Genomic DNA, 23,388 nt, shown 5'->3' with positions numbered 1-23,388 from the left:
AGAGATTATCCTTTCAGGGTATTCTTCCTTCCTTCCTCCCTCCCTCCCTCCCTCCCTCCCTCCTTTTTTTTTTTTTTTTTTGAAGATTTTATTTATTTATTTGAGAGAGAATGAGAGATAGAGAGCACAAGAGGGAAGAGGGTCAGAGGGAGAAGCAGACTCCTTGCTGAGCAGGGAGCCTGGTGTGGAACTCGATCCTGGGACTCCAGGATCATGACCTGAGCCGAAGGCAGTTGCTTAACCAGCTGAGCCACCCAGGCGCCCTCCTTCCTTCTTTTTTTTTTTTAAGATTTTATTTATTTGAGAGAGAGAGCATGCGTGCGTGAGCATGAGTCGGGGGAGGGGCAGAGGGAGAGGGAGAAGCAGACCCCCTGCTGAGTGTGGAGCCTACCCTACAGGACTCCATCCCAGGATCCTGAGATTATGACCGGAGCTGAAGTCAGAGGCTTTAATGACTGAGCCACCCAGGCATCCCAGGGTACAGAAGGACATAGAGAACATAGTGTTAGCAGTCAAATGGAGGTGGGATTGAGGAGAGCTGTTTAGTTATGTTTGCTTTCTTGTTTGTTTAGAAGACCAAGAATATGAGCTGTATCTAGCTAGAGAGAGAGAAGAGATTTGAGGATGAAGAAGAAAGTGAGTTTAGCTAACGGAGTGAAGACCTGGAGGAGATATGTTGTAATGAGGTGGTGAGATTAGTTTTAGAGAGGAGGTTAACTCCTTCCTTGAGGTATCATTGGAGAAAGGGAGATCACATCTAAAAATTAGCTTGAAGTGGGATAGGAGGCTTATGAAGAAAGTGAGAGGAACGAGGCCGACCACTAAAGAAAGGATTGTTGATGAAGAGTCATTATTGTACTGTTCTTTAGGTTATGCTAATGTTTCAGGGTTGTTGTTGTTGTTTTAAACTTTTTAGGTCTTCCTTGAAGTTGGAATGAGTAAACTGATTGACTGGAATCATCCAAGAGTGCTTTATTTGAAGGGATGGCAGAGGCAGACTGGTCTTGAGAGGAATGGGTATGGAGGAATTAAGCATGCAGGTGACAGTATCATTGGAATGCTGAGCCACAGGTTCCAGGCTCTGTGGTGAAGAAAACCAGATCTGCTGGGAGTCTGGGAGATAAGATCAAGGTTGAGAGACTAGAAGCTTTTAAGAGGAAAAGACTGGGTTTGATGGAGTTGGAGGTGAGAGGCAAAACGCGAGGAGGTTGAGCAGAGAGTGGGATTTATACACTCGATATTCTAGAAACATTCATTCTGGTCAAGTCAAGGATTTAGCCTTGGTGATCATTAGTTGAAAGAACTGGAGGTAGAAGTGACATGGTAGAGATCCAGTAACTTTAAGGCTAGAGTGTTAGATGATGCCTGTAGTACATATCAAAGCTGTCCAGAATGAGGTGGGAGGGAAGAAGAGAGGAGGGTGCGTGCCAAGATCATTGTGAATTCCAGTCTATTTTTTCATTTCTTAAAGGTCTAGAAATACTGTTGGTAAAGATAAGGAATGTATAGTATAGTTCAGTGTGTTTCAACCTTTTTAATGTCTTATCATTCACAGAAAATGGTATTTCAATGGGGTATAGAAGGTAGATGGAGAAGGTTGCTTATAGTCAGAGGCCACTGGCCCAGAGGTGCTAGCTGTCCCAGAATCTTCCTAGCTGCCCTATGGGTAGAGGGGAACCATATCTTGGTATGTCTGTAACCCATTTATATTTCACTAGTTGGAAGCTCTGGTGAATATTAGACTCTTTTTTAAAAAAAGATTTTTTTGGGGGGAAATGATAGAAGAACAGTGATTCAGATTCATCAGTGATGATGTAAGAATGCTGATCCAAACAGGCCTTGAGGTTTGGATGTGAAGTGTAGCTAGGAGTGGGTATTCAGGAGAAGTTGAGTGATTTTGTAGTTCTGCTTTGTGTGAGAATTTGGTTGAGATGATGGGGATAAATGAAGGTGGAATGATAGGTGGTGAACATTAAATTGGAGATCTTGCATGTAATGTTATCTTAGATCCTGATCTGGGGCAGTTGTGTTGTTTAATAGAAAACAAGTAAATGGAATCAGGGAATCTTGTTCATATGGGCTAAGAGAGAAGAGACTATGAGCCAGGTATTGAAATCACCCAAGTTGGGGAGAATGAGTTCTGGTGGGTGGTAGACTGCATAAACTTTAGTGATGAGAGCTGCAGAGAATGTGATGGTCTGGCTGGAAAATATTACCATGGAATTAATTTGTATCATAAGGCACAGACACTAGTATTTTCTTGAGAAGGAAGGACACATACTCCTTGCTTTTAAATTTTAATCTACAAAAACCGTTTTATTCACAGGTACTGGCTATTCTGGTCAACATTTTTGGAGGAATCATGCGGTGTGATGTTATTGCACAGGGTATAGTTATGGCTGTAAAGGATTTGGAAATTAAAATACCTATTGTGGTACGGTTACAAGGTGAGTATAAAAGGTATCTTGCAATTGTTCCATGAACTCTGATTGTTTAAAAAAAATAAAATAAAATACAGTTTTCAAATAGCTTTATCTTTTAAATGAAAATGTTATGTAATAGGAAATTTTTAAAATGTGGGTTTAAAAAATATTTCTCACATCGGGGCAAAATTATGGGTTTTGCTTGGTATATAATTTAGTATGTTATTTATTTGTTGTGCTTTGTTTTAAATTCTGACTTACCTGAGTTACCATTGACATGGTAAGGCAAGATATTTCCTGAGGTAACTCCAGACTTTTACGGTATTTTCTTTGGTTTTAGAAATATTTATGTTAAATGATGGAAGTACTCCTATGTTGAAATTTCATATTGTGACCAACATTTTAAATGCTTTTGTGCATATATTTAAAACACCTTTATATTTGCATAAATCATTTCCAGGTACAAGAGTTGATGATGCTAAGGCACTGATAACAGACAGTGGACTTAAAATTCTTGCTTGTGATGACTTGGATGAAGCTGCTAAAATGGTAAACAGGCTACGTTAATCTAAGGATAAATTTGTAAAGTGTGTAAGATGGGTGATAGGTATAAGGGGTTCAGTGCTCCTAATATTTAGCAGAAACACTCATTATTGGCAATATTAGCTGGTGCATTTTAGAATCAGTTAGTTTCATTTATTTTTATTTTTTTAAAAGATTTATTTGAGAGAGAGAGAGTACGAGTAGGGGGCAGCAGAAGGACAAGCAGACTCCCTGCTGAGTGGAGAGCCTGATGTGGGACTCAATCCCAGGACCCTGAAATTGGGACCTGAACTGAGGTCAGGCACTTAACCTACTGAACCACCCAGGCGCCCCTCATTTATTTATTTTTAAAGGAATTTTTGTTTTATGTAAATATTACATGGTTAAAGCAAGGTATATTCAGAGAATCTACGTTTTATACTTAATCCTGTTTCTTCCTTCCCCACACATAACTAGTTTTTTAAAGAAGTTTTTAGTTCATCCTTTCACTTTTTTAAAATAATAAGCAAATAATATATGTGTGTGTATATATACACACATACACACATGTATATATCTATATCTTTAGTTTCTCACATTGTATGAGAATAATATATATTTTACCTAATTTCTTTTACTTAATAATCTGTCTTGGAGCACACTCCATAGTAGACATAGAGATGTTTTTATTTATTTTATTTTATTTTATTTTTTTAAAGATTTTATTTATTTGACAGAGAGAGACACAGCGAGAGAGGGTACACAAGCAGGGGGAGTGGGAGAGGGAGAAGCAGGCCTCCCGCGGAGCAGGGAGCCCGATGCGGGGCTCGATCCCAGGACACTGGGATCATGACCTGAGCGGAAGGCAGACGCTTAGCAACTGAGCTACCCAGGCGCCCCCATAGAGGTGTTTTTAAATGAGAACTTTTGATTCTTTCCTACCTTTGTTTATGGTCATTTCATGGAATACTCTGGGGCTATATGGTTTAATCAGCAGTAGGCTTTTGAGATTTGCTGAGTTAATGTGGTATCATTTCATAAAAATAATAAAGGTCTTATGTCCTTCTTTGGGACATACTTTGGGAAAGTACTTACTAGTAAATAAAAATCAGCTGCACTTTAGTGACAGATTTATACTCAATCCTGAGTTTATTTTTTGATTTATTTTATTTTTTTAAAGATTTTTATTTGACAGAGAGAGACACGGTGAGAGAGGGAGCACAAGCAGGGGGAGCGGGAGAGGGAGAAGCAGGCTTCCTGCTGAGCAGGGAGCCCGACCTGACCCATGGGGCTCCATCAAGGATCCCGGAATCATGATCTGAGCCAAAGGCAGATGCTTAACCAGCTGAGCCACCAGGCGCCCCTCAAAAGATTTTGGGCAAGGGAATGGTAGAGCAAAAGTGCTTTGTGGACATGGAAAAAGAGTAGAAGAATCAATCAAATCTTGATCTAGTAGACCATGAAAGATAAAAGTGAACAGTTGATTTAAATTGTGACTGCAGTGTTTTTCTACTGACTATGAGATTATGGAAGTTATGACAATATTAATAATAATATGATAGTAGCAACTGCTGCCACTTATTATTTATTGTGCATGCAATGCTAAGTTTTTTTTCAGGTATTATTATATTTGATTATATGATTTCTGTTTTTATAGATGTGGAAATAGAGGCTAAATAAATTAACTTATTCATCAGGATGACATGTCATAAACATCAGAGTGGGATTTGAACCCAGGGCGCCTAACTTTGAAACCTTTTCTTAACTACTCTCCTGAGCAGGAGAGAAGCTGAATTTGTGTTTGGTGTTAGACATGTTTAATTTTAATCTTTTGTATGGTACCAGCTGGCTATCCTCAGACGGATTATAGATACAGCATTGGAATTCAACTTGACAAAAAGTGAAATACTAACTTCTAGACCCAAGCTCCTATCCTGATATTGCAAGTTAATATCATATACGTACTATTAAACAGACTTTGATTAGATGTGCTTTGCATTGTGTGCAAAAAAAGGCACTGTTTCTGCCTTTAAAATAGATAAAATTGAGGCAGTAAAAAAGAGGTGTGTGTGTGTGTGTGTGTGTGTGTGTGTGTGTGTGAAATCAGAAGGTATTGAACTGAGATGTGGGTTTATGAAGAGTCTCAGATTTGACAGTCTTTCAAGAGTGGCAAATGCTTGTGTGAGTGTGAAGTGATTTATAACAATGTCAGTATAGCCCAGATGTTTTAAGTGAGGAAGATTGAGTGTGCATTAATTTCACATTTACTGGTAGTTCTGATTTTTGGTTTCATGGAAATAAGAGACAAAGATGCTTTGTTTTTTCCTTTCAGGTTGTAAAGCTCTCTGAAATAGTGACCTTAGCCAAGCAAGCCCAGGTGGATGTGAAATTTCAGTTGCCAATCTGATCCGAGAACCTAGTGGATGGCTGAAGGTGTTAAATGTGCTGTAATCATTAAAAATCCTGTGTTCTGTATTACTATTGTTCCTTTTCTCTTTAGCGTTCCTTTTCTCTTAGTGGGGATTGTAATTGCCAGCTAGGCACAAAAACTTTCAAAAGTATTTGGTCTGCATTTAATTCTACTGTTCAGAGTGGGCTGTTTGTATAAAGAATGTATAATGCAGTGATCTAGTTTCTTTTATTGCAGCTTTCTTTTTCACTTCTATAGACTGTCACTTGCAATATGCCAGTTTATTGTTAGATTCAACATTCTTCGTTGATAAGAGTCCTATGAATAAAATAAATATGAAGATAAAGCTTTATTCTTTAGTGTTAGAAATATATTGTATCTAATAACTAGCCTCATTAGTAGAGCAATGTATTAAAACAATGTTTTATATAAGAAGTGTTTATCTTCAACACCAAATACCTATCTAAATATATCAATTACTATTTATAAAAAGAGCTTTCAAACACTCCCAAGAATATTCTTTTAAGTATGTCAGTGAAGTAACTTGTTATTTGAACATTGTTTTAATCATTATAAAACACTGATTACTGTAAGTCTTCTTGATCCTGTGGTATTGATAAGAACCAGTAGGTTTGTATCAAATAAAGGTATATTCACTAAGGACTTGGCAGACAAAATTAACAATGTCAACTTAAGTTAATAAAAATCTCCCAGTGTGACTCAGATTAATGTTTTTTCTTTTTTCTAAGTAAACACAGTGGATGGTGATGTGTTCATCATTGCACTAAATATCTTCAAGGAACCGATTTGTAGATCATGTACTGGGGGCATGACATTACATACTATGGAGCTACCTACAGATACTTCCCTTGAATTCTGATGTTTATGTGTGTACCTTCTGGTACCTTCTTTAAAAAAAAAACATGTTTTCCTTTGTGTCCCTCTGTGTGTGTATGTGTGTATTAATCTTTTGTTCACTACTCAGAACAGTTGATATTTAACTATTAATAGTGTTAATACCATGGAAGGAAATACCAGCCAGGTGGTAGGCTATGTAACCGTACTGATGAATATGAGAATTTTTACCTGTTTTGATGTTCTTAACGTGTGATCAGATATATATATACTATGACAGGTCGCATAGCATAGTGATTATGAGCACAGAATTTGACAGGTCTGGTTAGTACTTGGATGGGAGCACAGAATTTGAAAGCGGGTCTGTCTGGTTTGAATCCTCACTACTTACTATCTGTATGAGTTTGGATGAGTTTTTAAATTTCAGTGTATCTGTTTCCTTAGCTCCTTTCTCATCTTGACTAGAATTATTTGGTGGGGAGAGGGAGATAGAGAAGGACAGCAGGCGATGGAGGGGGAGGAGGAAAGAGAAAGAGAGACATTCTATAAAGAGACTATATAAAATATATATTTAAACCAACTATACCTATATCATTATCTAACTATCAATCTGCCCATCCTGCTCATATATTAAAATACTAAATTAGAGCAATTAAACCATTGAAAATTGTGATAAAGTTATAATTAAAAGTCCAAGACTTTGGCTTTTAATTAAAAAAAAAATTCCAAAAATTGCCAGCCAATGACGAACTCAGAAAAGATCGGCATTTTGTATTAGTTGGGGTCCTAGTCAGGAATTTAAAACAATGCTTGGTATTTTGGGGAGGATACCAATACAGGCTATTGGTAATACTAGTGTTTCAGTTACCTATTCTTGCATACTAGATTACCCTAAAACTAGGTGATTTTCAAACAACATTTATTATCTCATAGTTTCTGTGGGTCGGAAATTTGGAAGCAGTTTAGACAGGTGGTGGTTTTGGTGCCACAGTCATTTGAAGGCTTGACTAGGGCTGGAGGACCTACTTCCAAGATGGCTCTCTCAGATGGCTGTTGGCCAAAAGCCTCAGTTTCTCCCCATGTGGGCCTGTCGACAGGGCTGCTTGAATATCCTTGTGCCATGTCAGCTGGCTTCCCCCAGAGCCAGTGATCCAAGGGAATGAGGGAGGAGTGACATTGCCTTTTGTGTTCTCATTTCATTGTCACTTATGCCTCGCTTTTTGTTAGACGTGACTCACTGAGTCCAGGCCACAAGAGAGGGGAATTCAGTTCCATTCTTGAAGGGGGAAGTATCAGAGTTTGTGGACGTATTTTAAAACCATCACAACTCATGTTTGGAAACTGAAAGAGCAAACTGGATGCTGAGTTAACTCAGAGATTAGTAACTGCTAAGACTGAGGTAGTAGGGAGAATCTGGGAGCCGGGAGGACTTCCGTTGCTTGCAGCCCTGAGGAGGAGAGTGCCTTGGCTTCAGTGGTGGGCCCAGGAAAACTACAAGAACATTTATCAGGGAAGGCAAGGAAAGAATGTTTCCAAGGTTAGAGTGATCAGTGGTGTCGAATCCAGATAAGTCAAAAAACATAAGGACCAAAAAGTGTTTAGTGGAATTGAAACAGCACGTAACAACTTGGTAAGAGTGATGGTGGTATAGCTGTGGGCAGGAAGTGGGAGTTCTGTGGAGAATGGAGAGCGAAAACCTCCTCCTGGCCGTGTAGACACCCTCCCACTGCAGCCCCCAAGCATCCCATTCACCCTTGAATATTCTTTTTACAGGCTTGATACTTCTGTCCCTACAGCCCTGCCTGCTTCCTGGGGGTGGGGGTGGGGAGCCTACTTTAACATTTGAATTTTCTCCTTTACAGTTGAATACATCCATCTGAGCAACTCCACTTTCTGCATAGAATATAACTAATTTTGACTATGATAACAGCTTGCAGAAGAACCCAGGACACCAAGACTAATAGATATTCATACTTTGTACCAGATGGGGTTTTAGAAAAACCACATGTTAAGGGGGAAAACATGTAAAAAAAAAAACAAAACAGAAAAACAGGGAGGTAGGGAAGAAAGAAAAGAAGGAAAGAAGAAGGAAGGAAGGCAAGCAGGAATGAAGGCAAGCAGGCAGGTTGTACAACCCCAGCAACCCCAGCAGGACACTGAAGCTTTTAATACTTTTTAAATACTTTGGTGAGTTTTTCTGTCTGGCGACGAATTCTATTTAAAGAAATTTTAAGATCGTGGGCATAAATGTTAGCAGGCTGGGGGCCAGGTGTGCTATAATTACAGTCATGTTCTTTTGTCCTGTTGAAATGTAAGGGAGTGAGATAGGACCTGTGGAAAAATCAATTTTCAGATTCGTGTGATTTATTGTGTGGTAGTAAAAAATCGAAATAAGATTTAGAGGTTTACACTATAAAATGAGGAAAGGCAAAAGGTTGGTAAATCAGTTTTTGTCTAAAATGTGATTTAAAACGAAGAGGTGAAAGTGAAGGGATAAAATAGTAATTATTTAAGTGACAGCCGGAGAGAGGACTGGAGAAGGGAGGGCTGTGCCGAGCCAGAGGGACTTGAGATAATAAAGCTACAGTGTCTTCGAGTGCCAGGATTTTGCCCCCTGTCTGAATGTTCTCAGCATTGAAGCTATGGCAGTCTTTGTTCTCTTTTTCAAAAATTTTGCTCTGTCGGCTTCTTTTTCCACTTTGAGGAAATTTGAGTATCTTTGTTATTCATGACTTTGCCTCACAAGGAGATAAGACTATGAACAACTTTTGTTTCTTCACAAGTAACCAGCTTCTTTCTATTTTTCATTTCTTCCAATCTTGTGTGTATACATTGTTGTTTTCCTGCGCATTGCCACCTCTTCATGGTTTGTGGGGAGGGAGCCCCGCCATGTGTGTCACCCCCACTTGTCTTTCTTTACTTGATAACTGTCACTGGTTGTGCGGTCAGCAGCAAACTTCGTCCGTAAGCAGCCATCCTGGGACATGAAACTGGAAGGGCTGACCCACCAGGATCCAGTTGGTTACTTCCCAAAGGAGTTTGGTTTGCCCTCCACATCACCTCCTGTTATTCCATCATTACTGTTTTCATGCCTTTGGCTTTAGCCTTTACGTTCCCTACATGAACAGGCAGATATGTGAGGACTCTTGGACTTCACCTTACCCTGTCCGTTAAGCGGAATAATGGCCCCTTCACAGATATCCACACCTCCCTGGAAACTATGTATATGTCACATTACATGGAAAAGGGACTTTGCAGATGTGATTAAGACTATGTGGACCTTAAAATAGGGAGATTGTCCTGGATTATCCCCAAACGCCTTTTTTGGGCTTCTATAACAAAATACTGTAGAATGGGTGGCTTAGAAGCAACAGAAATTTATTTCTCTTGGTTCTGGAGGCTGGGAAGCCTACGATCTCAAGGCACTGGCAGATTCAGTGTCTGGTGAGAGCCCGCTTCCTGGTGGATGGGCCATGCCTTCTCACTGTGTCCTCACCTGGTAGAAGGAGCTAAGGAGCTCTGTGAGGTCTCTTAAAAGAGCACTAATCCCATTCATGAGGGCTCCACCCTCTAGATCTGAGCATCTCCCAAAGGCCCCATCTCCTGATATTATCCGTATTGGGCATCAGGTTTCAGTGTAGGAATTTTGGAGGGACAAATAGTGTTAAAGCAAGGCCCAATCTAATCACATGAATCCTTAAAAACAGCATTTTTTAAATGTTAAAAACAACATCCAACTGGAGGCAAGAGAGGTGGCTAAAGGGGAAGTTGAGAGGTTCCAATGTGAGAATTCAATATACAGTTGCTGCTTCTGAGGTGTAGGAGTCCATGTGCAAGGACCACAGAGAGGCCTTTAACTGAGGGCAGCCCTCAGCTGACAGGCAGCAAGGAAATGGAGATCTCAGTCCTACAGCCAAAAGGAATTAGATGTTGCTAACAATTGGAAGTGGCTTTTTTCCAGATGACCAGAGAAACCAGACAAGCCTATCTGGACTTCTGATCCACAGAACTGTGAGATAATAAATTTGTGTTGTTCTAGGCTGCTAAGTTGGTGGTAATTTGTTATAGCAGCAATAGGAAACTTAATATACTAACATCCATACTACTGTATATTAGTTATAAAAGCCAAACTGAGGTCTCTCAAACTGAGGTGAAGGGCCATTTTGTAAAAATTAGAAATTTAAAATTTTATAATCTGTCATGGACTAATTTTTTTTTGAAGATATATTTATTTGAGAGAGCGGGAATGAGAGAGAGAGAGAGAGAGAAAGAGTACATGAGAGGGGGGAGGGTTAGAGGGAGAAGCAGGCTCCTCGCTGAGTGGGGAGCCCAATGTGGGACTCGATTCCGGGGCTCCAGGATCATGACCTGAGCCGAAGGCAGTCGCCTAACCAACTGAGCCACCCAGGTGCCCCTGGACTAATTCTTTTATAAAATACAATCAAAACAATTACAAGAAATGATTTTTTTTAAAAAAAGCATACAAAATATGAGCTCCAATTTTATTTTTATTCAACAGCATAAAACTTCAAATTGCTATAAAAGTTTCTAGATGCTAACTCTTTTTTTGAAAGATTTTATTTATTTGACAGAGACACAGCGAGAGAGGGAACACAAGCAGAGGGAGTGGGAGAGGGAGAAGCAGGCCTCCCGCGGAGCAGGGAGCCCGATGCGGGGCTCAATCCCAGGACCCTGGGATCATGACCTGAGCCAAAGGCAGACACTTAACGACTGAGCCACCCAGGCGCCCCTAGATGCTAACTCTTTACCTGCTTATCTCTTGCAGATTTGTGAACTGTGGATCAGATCAGCGTCAGTCCACAGATTACATTTTGCGTAGGACTGAGAAAAGCTCCATCACATCCAGTTGTGAGGATGTGAACATAAAAATTGGAAGTAGGATGTAAACAAACATCTAGTGTTGAGAGGCTCAGCCTTGAATAGTTTCTAGTCAATATGATGGTACTCATAGCTTTGTAAATTTGGGAAGCAATTGCCATCAATCAGCAAAGCCACAGACTGCTGTGTGTCCTGGAGTCCAGTCAATGCTAATCCAGAAAATCAGTTGAGCAAATTGCGGTATGCAGGGAGAGGGCCAGGAGTAGTCTAGCTTCATGTCTGGTTTGTATGTTGCTAATTTGCACACTAACATCATCAATGTCTTTGGTAGGAGTTGACTGATGACTAGTTGAGACCTTGCAATCCTGCAGTTCAGGGTGACAGTTCCAGGGTGATGGGATAGATGTTTTGTAATAAGGAAACTAGAGACAAACATTGAATGGTTCAGGATTATTCCTATGGTCAGTTCTAAAAGCAGAAAAGCATCTTTTTCTTCTGTTTCTGATATATGTATTTGATGAAACTAGCCTCATTTTAGAAAAAAAGACCTTTGTTTCAGTGAAAATGATACATACTCATTGTAAAAAATAAAAACCTCATTGAGACAGAAAGTACCAAGACAAGTAAGACTCATTTGCAACCCCACAACCCAGAGATAACACCTGTTAACAGTTTGGAAAATATTCTTTGTCTTCTCTATGTCTGAGCATATGTGCACAGATAAATGAATATACTTTTACGTAAGTGGATCAAAGTCTAGATACTGTGCTATTCTTCAGTAAACACTTAGGTATCTTTCCATCATGTCCAATATAAGTCTACATCATTTTTAATGACTGCACACACACGAGAATGTATGTACCATTGTCTTACATACCCAGTCTTACACTATTGACCTTGTTTCCTACATTTTCAACATTCTAAATAGAAGAGGAGAACGCCCTGGTGCATAAATTCTCCTTCGGATAAAAACCTTTGAGTGGATTAGCTGTGTCAAAGCAGAACTATACTTAACATTCTCATGACAGTCACTGAGCAGCTGCTTTGCTGCAAGTCTGTCCTGGTTAGTTTCCCACTCACAGTGTATAACAGTTTTTCCACGCCTTTGACAACAGTGCGTTGCTAATTCCAACGGGCAAAAGACGTGTCTTCCCTGTTTAATGCTGATGAGGTTTCATCTGTTTACTAATCATTTGTGCAGGAGCACATGTGTGTAACTTCCATTTCAGTGTTTTCTATTGACTTCATTCTAATTGATATTTAAGAACTTTTGCATATTTGAGATTAGCCATTTGTCTATAATATATTATGTATTTTATCATATGTAATTTTTTAAAAATCATGGTAAGAACACGAGATCTAGCCCCTTAGCAAATTTTAAAGTGCACATACAGTATTGTTTACTATAAGCACGGTGTTGTGCAGCAGGTGTCTAGAACTTACCCATCTTGCATAACTGACACTTCATACCCATTGAATAGCAACTCCTCATTTTCCCCTCCCCCAGCCCCTGGCAACCACCATTCTAATCTGTTTCTATGACTTTGACTTTTATTTTTTTAAAGATTTTATTTATTTATTTGGCAGAGAGAGAGAGAACACAAGCAGGGGGAGCAGCAGAGGGAGAGGGAGAAACAGGCTTCCCGCTGAGCAGGGAGCCCGATGTGGGGCTCAATCCCAGGACTCTGGGATCATGACCTGAACCAAAGGCAGACATTTAACCGACTGTATTTATCCTTCACAGGTGTAATTTTCAATATAACAAAGTGTACCAATATTTATAGTTTCTGGTTTTCATGATATAGTTTGAAAGGCTTAATTTTGGTGTTAGTTCTGAGCTTGAGTTATGAATGCGGAGCACATGATCACTGGTTGACTTCTGACCTAGAGCCAGGCAATCAGAGGCTCCTCACCTGCTCCCCATCCTTGGAATGCACCTTCCGCCCTGCCAGCCCTTCCCACAGCTGGAGCCATTTTCAAGGACGCCGCCTTGAGAGAGCCGCATGTAGTCGAGACCTGGACCACATGCTGGGACTGAACCCAATGCAGGTCTCTAGGTAAGCTTTCAAGACCTGGCGGGCAGATGTGGACATCTACTTGTCTCTCGGTTGCCCAAGAGGAGCCTTGGAAGTAACTTCTCTTGCTTATGGAGACGGCCACCTACCAGTCTGGAGTGGCCTTCCCCTTTCTTCAGGTTCTCCTTATCACTCTGTTTGGGAGTAAGTTTTTGAACCAACATTTACTCTGGGAGGGATGCTGAAGAGTAATAGCCAAAGGAGCAGTTTAAACAAATTGGTCATGGCTTTCTTAGAAAGTGTGATTCAACTGACATGGACCATTTTTTCAGCTTGTGAGAGCCTTTTCATTATGAGTCAACCTTTTAAATACCGTTGACTTAAGTTGCCCAGGCTGTCAGTTCTCATGTGTTTGGTATCCTAAGTCAGTGTGAAATCAGTGAAATATTCCAACTCACGGAGACCGTTGAACAGATAAGGAGCTGTATCTGACTCCTCTTCTGGCCGACCTTGCATTCCTGACCTTTGGTGCCTGTTCTGGCTCCTTTCCCTGGGGTTCAGCCCTATGGTTAAATTCTCCCCTTGATGCCTGTTCTGGTGTACTTGACTGTGTACTGAGATCAGTTGCTTGGCTGAGCATTAATGCTACAACAGACAAATGTTATTTTTATGGTACAGCACTTAGCCTAGTGCCCATCTTATGGAGGTATCATTGTTGATGACGCAGTGTAGTGAGGAGATTCAAAAATTGACATCCCGTTTTAGATTGTCACTGTGGTACCAGGTGATTAAACTTCTAGCAGTACCATTCAACCTGCTTACTTGAGCAGGGTTTGGCAAACCAGTCATTTAGGGGACTTGTGAAAGAAATCCCATTTGAAGGAAGTCCGTTATTGTGAAATTTCCTCACTGAGAAAAGGGTTGAAATCCAGGCTATTTCTGAGATGAGGAAGTTCTATTTAAAAAAAAGAAATCAAAAGGATCCATTGTTCCTCAAGTTAACATAATTAAAAATTCAGTATCATGCAGAGAAATGGGCTACCCAGTACCAAGAATCCTATGAAGTTAATGGCAGTTAAACATGGGCCAGGTAATTGCCATTGTAGGGGCCAAGGGCAGGCTGCCCCAAAATGTGCCGCCTTGGCATATTATTTTAAATAAAAGTTACTTAAGAAACAGCCAGTGCAGACACTCAGACCTGCCTTTGTCCCTCTGAAAGGAAAAAATCAATTTCCCATATGAAAGGGACCCTCCCTGAACTAAGTAAAAAGATCTCCTTATCACCAGAGATAGGAACTTTAAAGCCAAGAAAGATATAGAAACAAACCTTGTTACTTTTTTGTTTTAGCAACCTACTACCTCAGCCCAAATTCTGCGTAGATTTCCTTACTAATTAAAGCTCCCAAATATCCATTTTCTTTATCCTGTCAATTCCTCACAAATTTATTTTCTCTTTGTCTAAAATGTGTAAAAACTGCCTGCCTTGGTTATTTCTTTAGGTTTCAGTTTCATTATTGGGGCTCCATGCACATGTAAGAAAACTTTGGCTTTTATTCCTGTTACTCTGTCTCATGTAAATTTAATTCTCAGTCCAGCTGGAAGATTGAAGGATAGAGGAAGAATTTTTCCTTCCCTACAACATGCATTTGGTTTGCTTAACAGTAAATGGTCGACAGGCTGTAGGGCAAAGCCTGTTTAGAGTATGAGTAGTTTTTGCATTAGTTGATCAGTTACGCTGTAGTCACATACTTTCTGAAATATGTGTGTCAAGGACAAAAATTTCCTACTTGATGCCCACTTTTGGCTTCTGTTTTTTTTGGCAGCTGTAAAATACGTAAGCAGTAAGATCTTTTTTTGCTGTCTCAGCTTACCTAGTCCAGTGGTTCCCAAATTTTGGTGTAAATTAAACAAATCTTTCGGCCGCCTGTTAGGCAGGTGGTTTCCTAGGTCTCCTACCCAGAGATTCTAATGCAGGAGACCTGGCAACATCCATGTTTAATACATTCCTCAGTTGATTCTAATGCAGGTGGTCCTTTGAAAAACAATGGATTGGGGCAAAGGGTAGGAGAAAATGAGTTGATATTGTTTTATGCATCTACTGTGCACCAGACTTAGTCATGCCGGGATACCTCATTTTGGTGGTTCCCTCCCAAACCTCAAATTCTCTGTCCCCCTGCTCTAGAAATAATATACGTGTGTGTTAGAATCTATATCTAGGGAATTGTTCCTTTGATTTAAAGCTCTCTATTGTCCTTTAGATACCATTTTATACCTAGCATAATGCTATTGAAAGTGCCAGTCTCTGAAGTGATTTTTTACTGATTTGCAACCAGGTAAGGATCTTGTGCCAGGATGTAAGTTATTTACATCACTAAGCACACAGTGTAGCTCACCTGATAGATACTTTTGTCTCGGCAGCCAGATTTTTCCAATGAAGGAAGCTTCAGTGTTTTGATTTATGTGCTGGTGTAAGTTCTTAATTTTTCACACACTGGTAACGAATGGATTCAGGGACCACACTTTGAGTAGTGCTGCCTTAACAGACACTTGAGCCTTGAGGGGGTAAAAACAGAACAGCTTTAAGTGAAGAGCTAAAGACTCTGAGTGGAAAAGCTCCCGAGAGACAACATTGGAGGTACCAAGTACCAGCTCTATTTCACCAGGCCTGGCTTTTGTAAAAGCTCCAAAACTCACGCCCTGTGATTAGCTGTTTCTTTTTCCTGCCTAGGCTGTTACCAACCACCGCCCCCCCCCCCCCCCCCCGCCCCTGCCGTGGAGGTGGCAAGGAGAAGAGAAGCCCAAATACATTGCCTAGAAAAGAGGGCTAATTTAATCTGCAAGTCCTGGATTGACTGTGAAATCTGTTTGAGGATGGAAGTGTAGACTAGTAAAATGTTTCCCTCAAAGAACTTGAAGCTGAGTTTTTGTTGGGACTCTCATGGATAATTTTGAACATCACTTTAGAAGAAACATCCTTGATATCACTATTGCATTTACTGTTACTTTATGTAGATTAAATTGCTTCACTTCAGTTGTTCAATCTAAATGGGAATACTTGATAATAAGTAACTGAAAGGATTGCTAAGGTCTCTTCTAACTGAAAGATTCTGTGATTCAAGAATTCTTTCACCTACACAATTATTTCAGGTATCTACTTCCAGTATTCAGTTCATTCAACAAATATTAATTGAGCACCTCCTATGTGCCATACAAGGTATTGGGGTACCCTGGTATATACAGTGATAGATAAGAGGCATGATCTCTCATGGTGTTCATAATGTAGCTGGGGAGATAGACATGCAATGAAATCAAAATAAGCATAAGAATGAGCATAGAACTAAATGTGAACCTAGTGAGAAAAGAGATGACAGTTTAATGGTTGTCAGATATAAATTTCAGTTCAACTGAATGCAGCAGATGGTTTTTTAGTATGTACTTTGTACCAGACACTGTGCTGAGTATTAGAGACACAGAGATGGGCAGGAGAACATTCCTGACTGCAGAGGACCTCAATCCCATTTGATTTTGTTGGTTGATTTGTGTAGGCTTGACTATTTTATTGGCTTTTCGTTCCATACTCTTAGGTAGGACTTCCTGGTATCCATTTGTCTGAGGATGTGGAGCTGCCTTTCTGGGTTTGTGAATTTGACCTGAAGAAAATCGTATTTACATGATTATGGCTTTGGAACTCCCAGCTGAGCTGCTGAACTTACACAGACTCAGCAGAGCTGAGAATTATTATTGAACATCTACCACAAAATTGTAGTCTTTGAGTCAAAGTGATCACAGCATATGTTCATTCCTTTATTCAACGCATCTGAGTTCCTTCTATGTGCCAGGCACTGTTCTGGGCACAGGTGGGGACATAAGTGAACAAAGCAATACGAGTCCCTGCCCACTTACATTCCTTTCAACTTAAACATTTTCTTTTTTGTTTTTTTTTTTCAGATCTTTTATTAAAACAAATCCAATTGCGAGGCAGCATTGCCGTGTACAGATCCCATCAATCAGTTGTTTTCCATCAACTTAAACATTTTCAACAGCTGGGAGGGAGATCATTCCCTTACTGGGAGCCATCCCATTTTCAAACAGTCCTAAATACTTGAAAGATCTCTATTCTGATCCGAAATCTGTTTCCCTATAGCTTTTATCTGGTAGTGTGAGGGTCTATCTCTGAGCCACTCTAGATAGGTATAAACCCTCTTTCACATGGCCGCCCTTCAAATATTTGAAAAATGCTCATGTTCCTTTTAAGGCTCCCCATTTTGTTATTTGATGTGTAGAAATATGCATAGATATATGAGAATGTGGATGTAACTTAATATAAATCAATGGCATCTTGATTTTGCTTGTTGTATTTGTTCTTTAGTTCCCTGAATCCCTGAAATACAGGTATGTTAACCATCCCTCCACCCACTGTTGAAATGAAAACTTACCTTTGCTCAGTGTGTTAGTTTCCAGAATACTCTCGTGTGCATAGTCATTTGGGGCTCACTACAATGTCAGTGGCAGGTGTTGTCCCCATTCAGCAGATGAGGACAACAGAGATGCTAAGCAAACTGAGTAACTTAACTAAGGTGTCAGTACTGTTACAAGAACTGGGTCTTCAGACTTCAAAATCTGTTTTTCATACTACTATATACCTCCTCTATGCCTTGCTGGCTTTAAAGTGGAAATGTTAGGTTTTAGAATATTCTGTCATTTGATAGTTGTTTCGGGAAGAACCCTAAACTCAGTTCAGAAATATTCCCCATCTGATTATTAGGAGGACTTGAGCAGGGGCAGCTCATGGGGCACATCCCCCTTTCTACTCTTCCCTTTTGGTGGCCTACCTTTCCCCTCTGTTCTTTAATTTTCTTTTTGCCCTTCTCTTACGCTGATGCATAGCCTTTAAGCTTCCAGAGTGGAAAGGTCTGTGACTTCAGAGCTAAAACATTCTCTGACACTGGCAGGAGCTGAGGGCAGACTCTGAGTATGTCTGAATCTGTTGGGGGTGGGGTGGGGTGCAATGATAAGTACATTCCTCAAGCCTCCAAACTGAAATGTATTTGTTCCAGCAATAGATTTTTATGCCCAAAGTTAGGAGGTGGTGAGAAAAACTCATGCAAAGAAAAATATGCTACTTGGTAAACTACAGCAAAGCTGGAGTATTAGTTAAGGACACAGATACCAAATGTATAATTGGATAGTGCTTTTATAATCACATTCAAAAAAGCTGCTAACACTGCATAGGAGTAGGAAGAACACCAGACCTTGTGAGAAGGAATGAGGCATGAACCCCTTAGAGGTGGCAAAATTAAATGAACGTTTCACCCATTAATTTGCAAGGGTAAGAGATCTTTTTTGTCTTTTGCTAAAAGTGACTCCAGCAGTTTACTCCTCTGTACCTTTAATCAGCAAAGAACACAAGTTTGGGTAGTAAAGAACTTGCAGAGAATATGATTTGTGTTTAAAATTTGCTTTAATAATCCTGTAAACTATCACCTTAGGTCAACATAGCTCAATATACTGCTTTTTCCGTTTCTCCGCCAAGAGTGCTATAATTAAGCAGCCAATAATCAGCTGCTTTTTCTCACATGAAAATCTCAGTCACCCTGAAAGACAGCACCAGAGGTTTATTTTCTGTAAGGCAAACAAGCTAGTTGATTATCGGTAAGAGGTCCCTCCCTCCCTTATTTTCTGCTGCACCACCTCAGATTCACAAAAGGGCATTTGCAAAGATTGTTCCTTTTTCTGAGAGAGAGAGCTACTGCCTACTACCCACTGAATTTCGTATTTCAGATTTATTTATACTCTTCTTTCCACAAAAGGATTTTGGTGACCTACAGCAAAAGATGTGCAATTTAGTTTAGTTGAACCAACATTTGTCAAGTGCTAGATTTTTTAGTGGGAACTGGGAATACAAATATGACTAAGGTCTCTGCCATCCTAAGAGCTTAGAGGGGAAAATTGCTACTTTTACTAGAATGTAGTTGCCACAGTGATGAGGCTCTGCTTAGGGCACTGAGGGAAAAGTGAGGGTGTGGTGAGGTGGGCAGCGCTTCACTGCCCTGGGGACCTCAGGGAAGGTGTAGATTTAGATTTAAGCTTTAGATTTTATAGGTCCAATGGTGGCATAGATGTAAAGTGACCTATGAAAAATACAAGTAGCCCAACAAAATGTACATCTTCAAGGTGACAACAGAAAGGAATGATTGGTGAGCATTTCACTGAACCCTTTTATTAATTCAAATCAATATTTGTATGTCTCTCCTCCCACAACGAGGATCCTGTATTTCAGCAATATGAACATATTTACCTTTTTGCTGAGTCTAATACATCCAGAATCATTCCCATATTGTCTTGTCCTTAACACTAAGCAAACCTACTAAAAGGAGTTTAGGATTTGTTTGCACTTTTTCCTCACCTGGTATCCTAACCTGCCCCAGACTTAGGGGTTATAGACAAATACTTTGCTAGACCATGTTCATAAGTCACCTGGATTCGTTATTTTTTCCCCTTCAGTGTGGCTATATTTTTCATTTGAGATACACTTAGATGCATTTGTTTCAGTTTGTTTTCAATTTTTGTGTTTTTCCTTCCCATTTTTATTGATTCAGTGTTTCTTTTTGAACAAGAGATCAATTTGCTTTCAAAAGTCAAAACTACAGAAAAGTTATGCTCAGAAGCATGAGTCTTGTATTTCCTTCCCATCTATGCCTTGCAGGTAACCAATTTCATTGTTTACTGGTTTACTAGTTCTGGCTTTTTGTTAATAAGGAAATATATGCCTTTTTTCTTATTTAAAAAATACACAGAAGGTGGCATACTGTATACGCTTTTTTTTTTTTTGAATTGACAGTGCTTCCTGGAAATCACTTTATATCAGTTCATAGGAATCTTCCTCATGTTTCTTTTTTTGGTTTTTATTTAAATTCCAGTTAACAATGTACGATTAGTTTCAGGTGTACCATATAGTGATTCAGCACTTCTACACAGCAGCTGGTGCTCATCACAACAAGCCCACTCCTTAATCAACATCACCTATTTTCCCATCCCCCGAACCCACCTCACCTATGGTAACCATGCTTGTTAACACTCTATAGTTAAGAGTCTGTTTCTTGGTTTGCCTCTCTTTTTTTCATTGCTTTGCTCATTTCTTAAATTCCATATATGAGTGAAATCATTATGGTATTTGTCTTTCTCTGACTGACTTATTTCGCTTAGCCTAATACTTTCTGGCTCCATCCATGTTGTTGCAAATGGCAAGATTTCATTTTTTATGGCTGGATAATATTCCATTATGTGTGTATCTATACATAGATACACATGTGTATTTACTACACGTGTGTATCTGTATAGATAGATACATATGTGCATCTATCACATCTTTCTCCATCAATTGATGGACAACTTGGGCTATTTCCATATTTTGGCTTTTGTGAATAATGCTTGTATAAACATTGTAGTGCATGTATCCCTTTGAATTGGTATTTTTGTATTCTTTGGGTAAATACCCAGTAGTACAATTGCTGGATCATAGGGTAGTTCTATTTTTAACTTTTTGAGGAAACTTCATACTGTTTTCCAGAGTGGCTGTACCAGTTTGCATTCCCACCAGCAGTCTAAGAGGGTTCCCCTTTCTCCGAATCCTCGCCAACACCTGTTGTTTCTTGTGTTTTAATTTTAACCATTCTGACAGGTGTGAGGTGGTATCTCATTGTAGTTTTAATTTGCATTTCCCTTATGATGAGTGATGTTGAGCATCTTTTCATGTCTGTTAGCCATCGGGATGTCTTCTTTGGAAAAATGTCTGGTCATGTGTTCTGTCCATTTCTTGATTGGATTTTTTTTTTGGGTGTTGAGTGTGATAAGTTCTTTATAGATTTTAGATACTAGCCCTTTATCTGATATCATTTGCAAATATCTTCTCATATTCTTGATTTATTTTAGGTAGTTGGGTCTGCTTCCAGTCTATTTCTTTGATTTGTCTATTTGTATGCCGGTAATACATTACTTTAATTATAGAAGCTCTGTAGTATGTTTTAATGTCTGGTTGGGCTAGTCCTCAGAACATTTCCTTGTCATTGTTTTCTTAACCACTCTTGTGTGCTTATTTTTCCATGTGAATTTTGGATTGTCTTTTATCTGACATTTAATGTTCAATTCTCCTTATTCCTAAAGGTGTTTTAGGGCTCATTGTTAGAAGCTATCTCTAGGAATCTCCCTTCTGCTCCTTGAATAACTGCAGTTATAAGAACCTGCTATTGATGACCTATATCACAGCTTGCAGGTATGTTGGAGCAGTAGAACAATAATTCTTAACCTTGGCTACACATTAGAGTCACCTGAAAAGCTTTTAAGAATTACCAATGTCAGTACCCTCCATTAAATTAGAACCCCTGAGGTTTAGGTCTTGGTGTTTGTATTTTTATTTGTATTTGCCTTTTTTATTTTTAATTTTTTGGTTTTTGTTTTAATTTTTTATTTAAACTCAGTTTAGTTAACATATACTATATCACTTTTCAGGGGTAGAATTTAGTGATACATCAGTTGTATATACCCAGTTCTCATTACATGAAGTGCCCTCCTTAATGCCCATCACCCAGTTACTCCTGCCTTCACCCATCTCCCCTCCAGCAACCCTCAGTTGGTTTCCTATAGTTAAGAGTTTCTTATGGTTTGCCTCGCTCTCTCTCTCTCTGTTTTTATGTTATTTTTCCTTCACTTCCCCTATATTCATCTGTTTTTCTTTTTTCTTTTTTGGTACCAAATTACTTTATTTGAAGAATGGTACAAATGAAAGAAGTTAAGTAGATATTTTGGTACAACTTATAGAAAAGGTAAAGGTAACCCCAACATGCATGCACTGCCTTGGTGACCAGGGAAGTCACCCTTGTGGCTATGGGAAGACAGCCTAAGGCTTAGCTTTCACTATCACTGTTTCCCAAGGTGTGCTTGTCAAAGAGATACTCTGCCATGCCAGATTCGGGAGCCCCCATCTTGCGCAGGTTGGTTATGTGGTCACCCAATTCTTTGATGAATTTCACCTGCTCATTCAGGTAATGAGTCTCAATGAAGTCACACAAATGGGGGTCACTTTTATCAGTGGCCATTTTGTGCAGTTCCAGTAGTGACTGATTCACGCTCTTTTCCAAATGTAATGCACACTCCATTGCATTCAGCCCGTTCTCCCAATCATCACGGTCTGGTTTCTTGATATCCTGAAGGAAGATTCGGCCACCTCATTGGTTCTGCAGTTTCATCAGTTTCTCAGCATGTTCCTTCTCCTCATGAAATTGGTGAAGAAAATATTTGGCGAAGTTCTTCAAAGCCACATCATTGTGGTCAAAGTAGTAAGACATGGACAGGTAGACGTAGGAGGCGTAGAGCTCCAGGTTGATCTGGCAGTTGATGGCGGCCTCTGAGTCCTGGTGGTAGTTCCGGCGCACCTGCGAGGGGGACGCGGTCGTCATGGCGGTGGCTGAGAAAAGGCGGCGGCGAGCGGTGGTGGGGGCCTTGGAGCGGTCCCAGGGCGTGAGGAAGAGATGGCAGAGGGCTGGCTCTGAACGGCCGGCCCGGGTAGGGGATGAGCGCCGGTTCCGTCCAAGCACTGTTGAAGCAGGAAACGGCAGCGACTCTCGGCAGAGACTGTCCATCTGTTTTGTTTCTTAAATTCCACATGAGTGAACTCATATGGTATTTGTCTTTCTCTGACTGATTTTACTTAGCATGATACACTCTAGTTCCATCTACATCATTGCAAGTGGCAATATATCATTCTTTTAGATGGCTGAGTAATATTCCATTTTATATATTTATATAGATATGTAGATATATTTACATAGATATGTATATATCTACATATACATATAGGTATGTGTGTATCTACATATATATACACATATACATACACATCTTAATCCGTTCATCAGCTGGTGGACGTTTGAGTTCTTTCCATATTTTGGCTATTATGGACATGGCTATAAACATTGGGGTGTATGTGCCCCGTCAAATCAGCATTTTTGTATCCTTTGGATAAATACCTGGTAGTTCAACTGCTGGGTTGTATGGTAATTCTATTTTTAACTTTTTGAAGAACCTCCATACTGTTTTCCAGAGTGACTCTACTAGTTTGCATTCCCAACGACAGTGTAAGTGGGTTCCCCTTTCTCCACATTCTCACCAACATCCGTTGTTTCCTGACTTGTTCTTTTTGGCCCTTCTGACTGCTGTGAGGTGGTACCTCATTGTGGTTTTGATTTGTATTTCCATGATGATGAGTGATGAGCAATTTTTCCTGTGTCTGTTGGCCATTTGTAGGTCTTCTTTGGAGAAGTGTCTG

At 39.8% G+C, this 23,388-nt stretch overlaps 1 protein-coding gene and 1 pseudogene across 1 annotated transcript in view; one reads left to right on the top strand and one right to left on the bottom strand.

The window, feature by feature from the left end:
- Positions 1-6,080, top strand: part of SUCLA2 (succinate-CoA ligase ADP-forming subunit beta) — a 45,938-nt gene extending 39,858 nt beyond the window's left edge. The window contains exons 9-11 of the mRNA XM_027589850.1: positions 2,327-2,447; positions 2,884-2,972; positions 5,278-6,080. Of these exons, the coding sequence (XP_027445651.1) occupies positions 2,327-2,447; positions 2,884-2,972; positions 5,278-5,352 (285 nt within the window). The 3' untranslated portion in view covers positions 5,353-6,080. The remainder of the gene's footprint in view (positions 1-2,326; positions 2,448-2,883; positions 2,973-5,277) is intronic.
- Positions 6,081-21,910: 15,830 nt separating this feature from the next.
- Positions 21,911-22,519, bottom strand: LOC113920021 (annotated as a pseudogene).
- Between the last annotated feature and the right edge of the window lie 869 nt (positions 22,520-23,388).

Source organism: Zalophus californianus, chromosome 3, assembly GCF_009762305.2.
Source record: "Zalophus californianus isolate mZalCal1 chromosome 3, mZalCal1.pri.v2, whole genome shotgun sequence".
NCBI classification, from domain to species: Eukaryota; Metazoa; Chordata; class Mammalia; order Carnivora; family Otariidae; genus Zalophus; species Zalophus californianus.
Note: the sequence above shows the minus strand (reverse complement) of the source record. Positions and strands in the feature narration are given on the sequence as shown.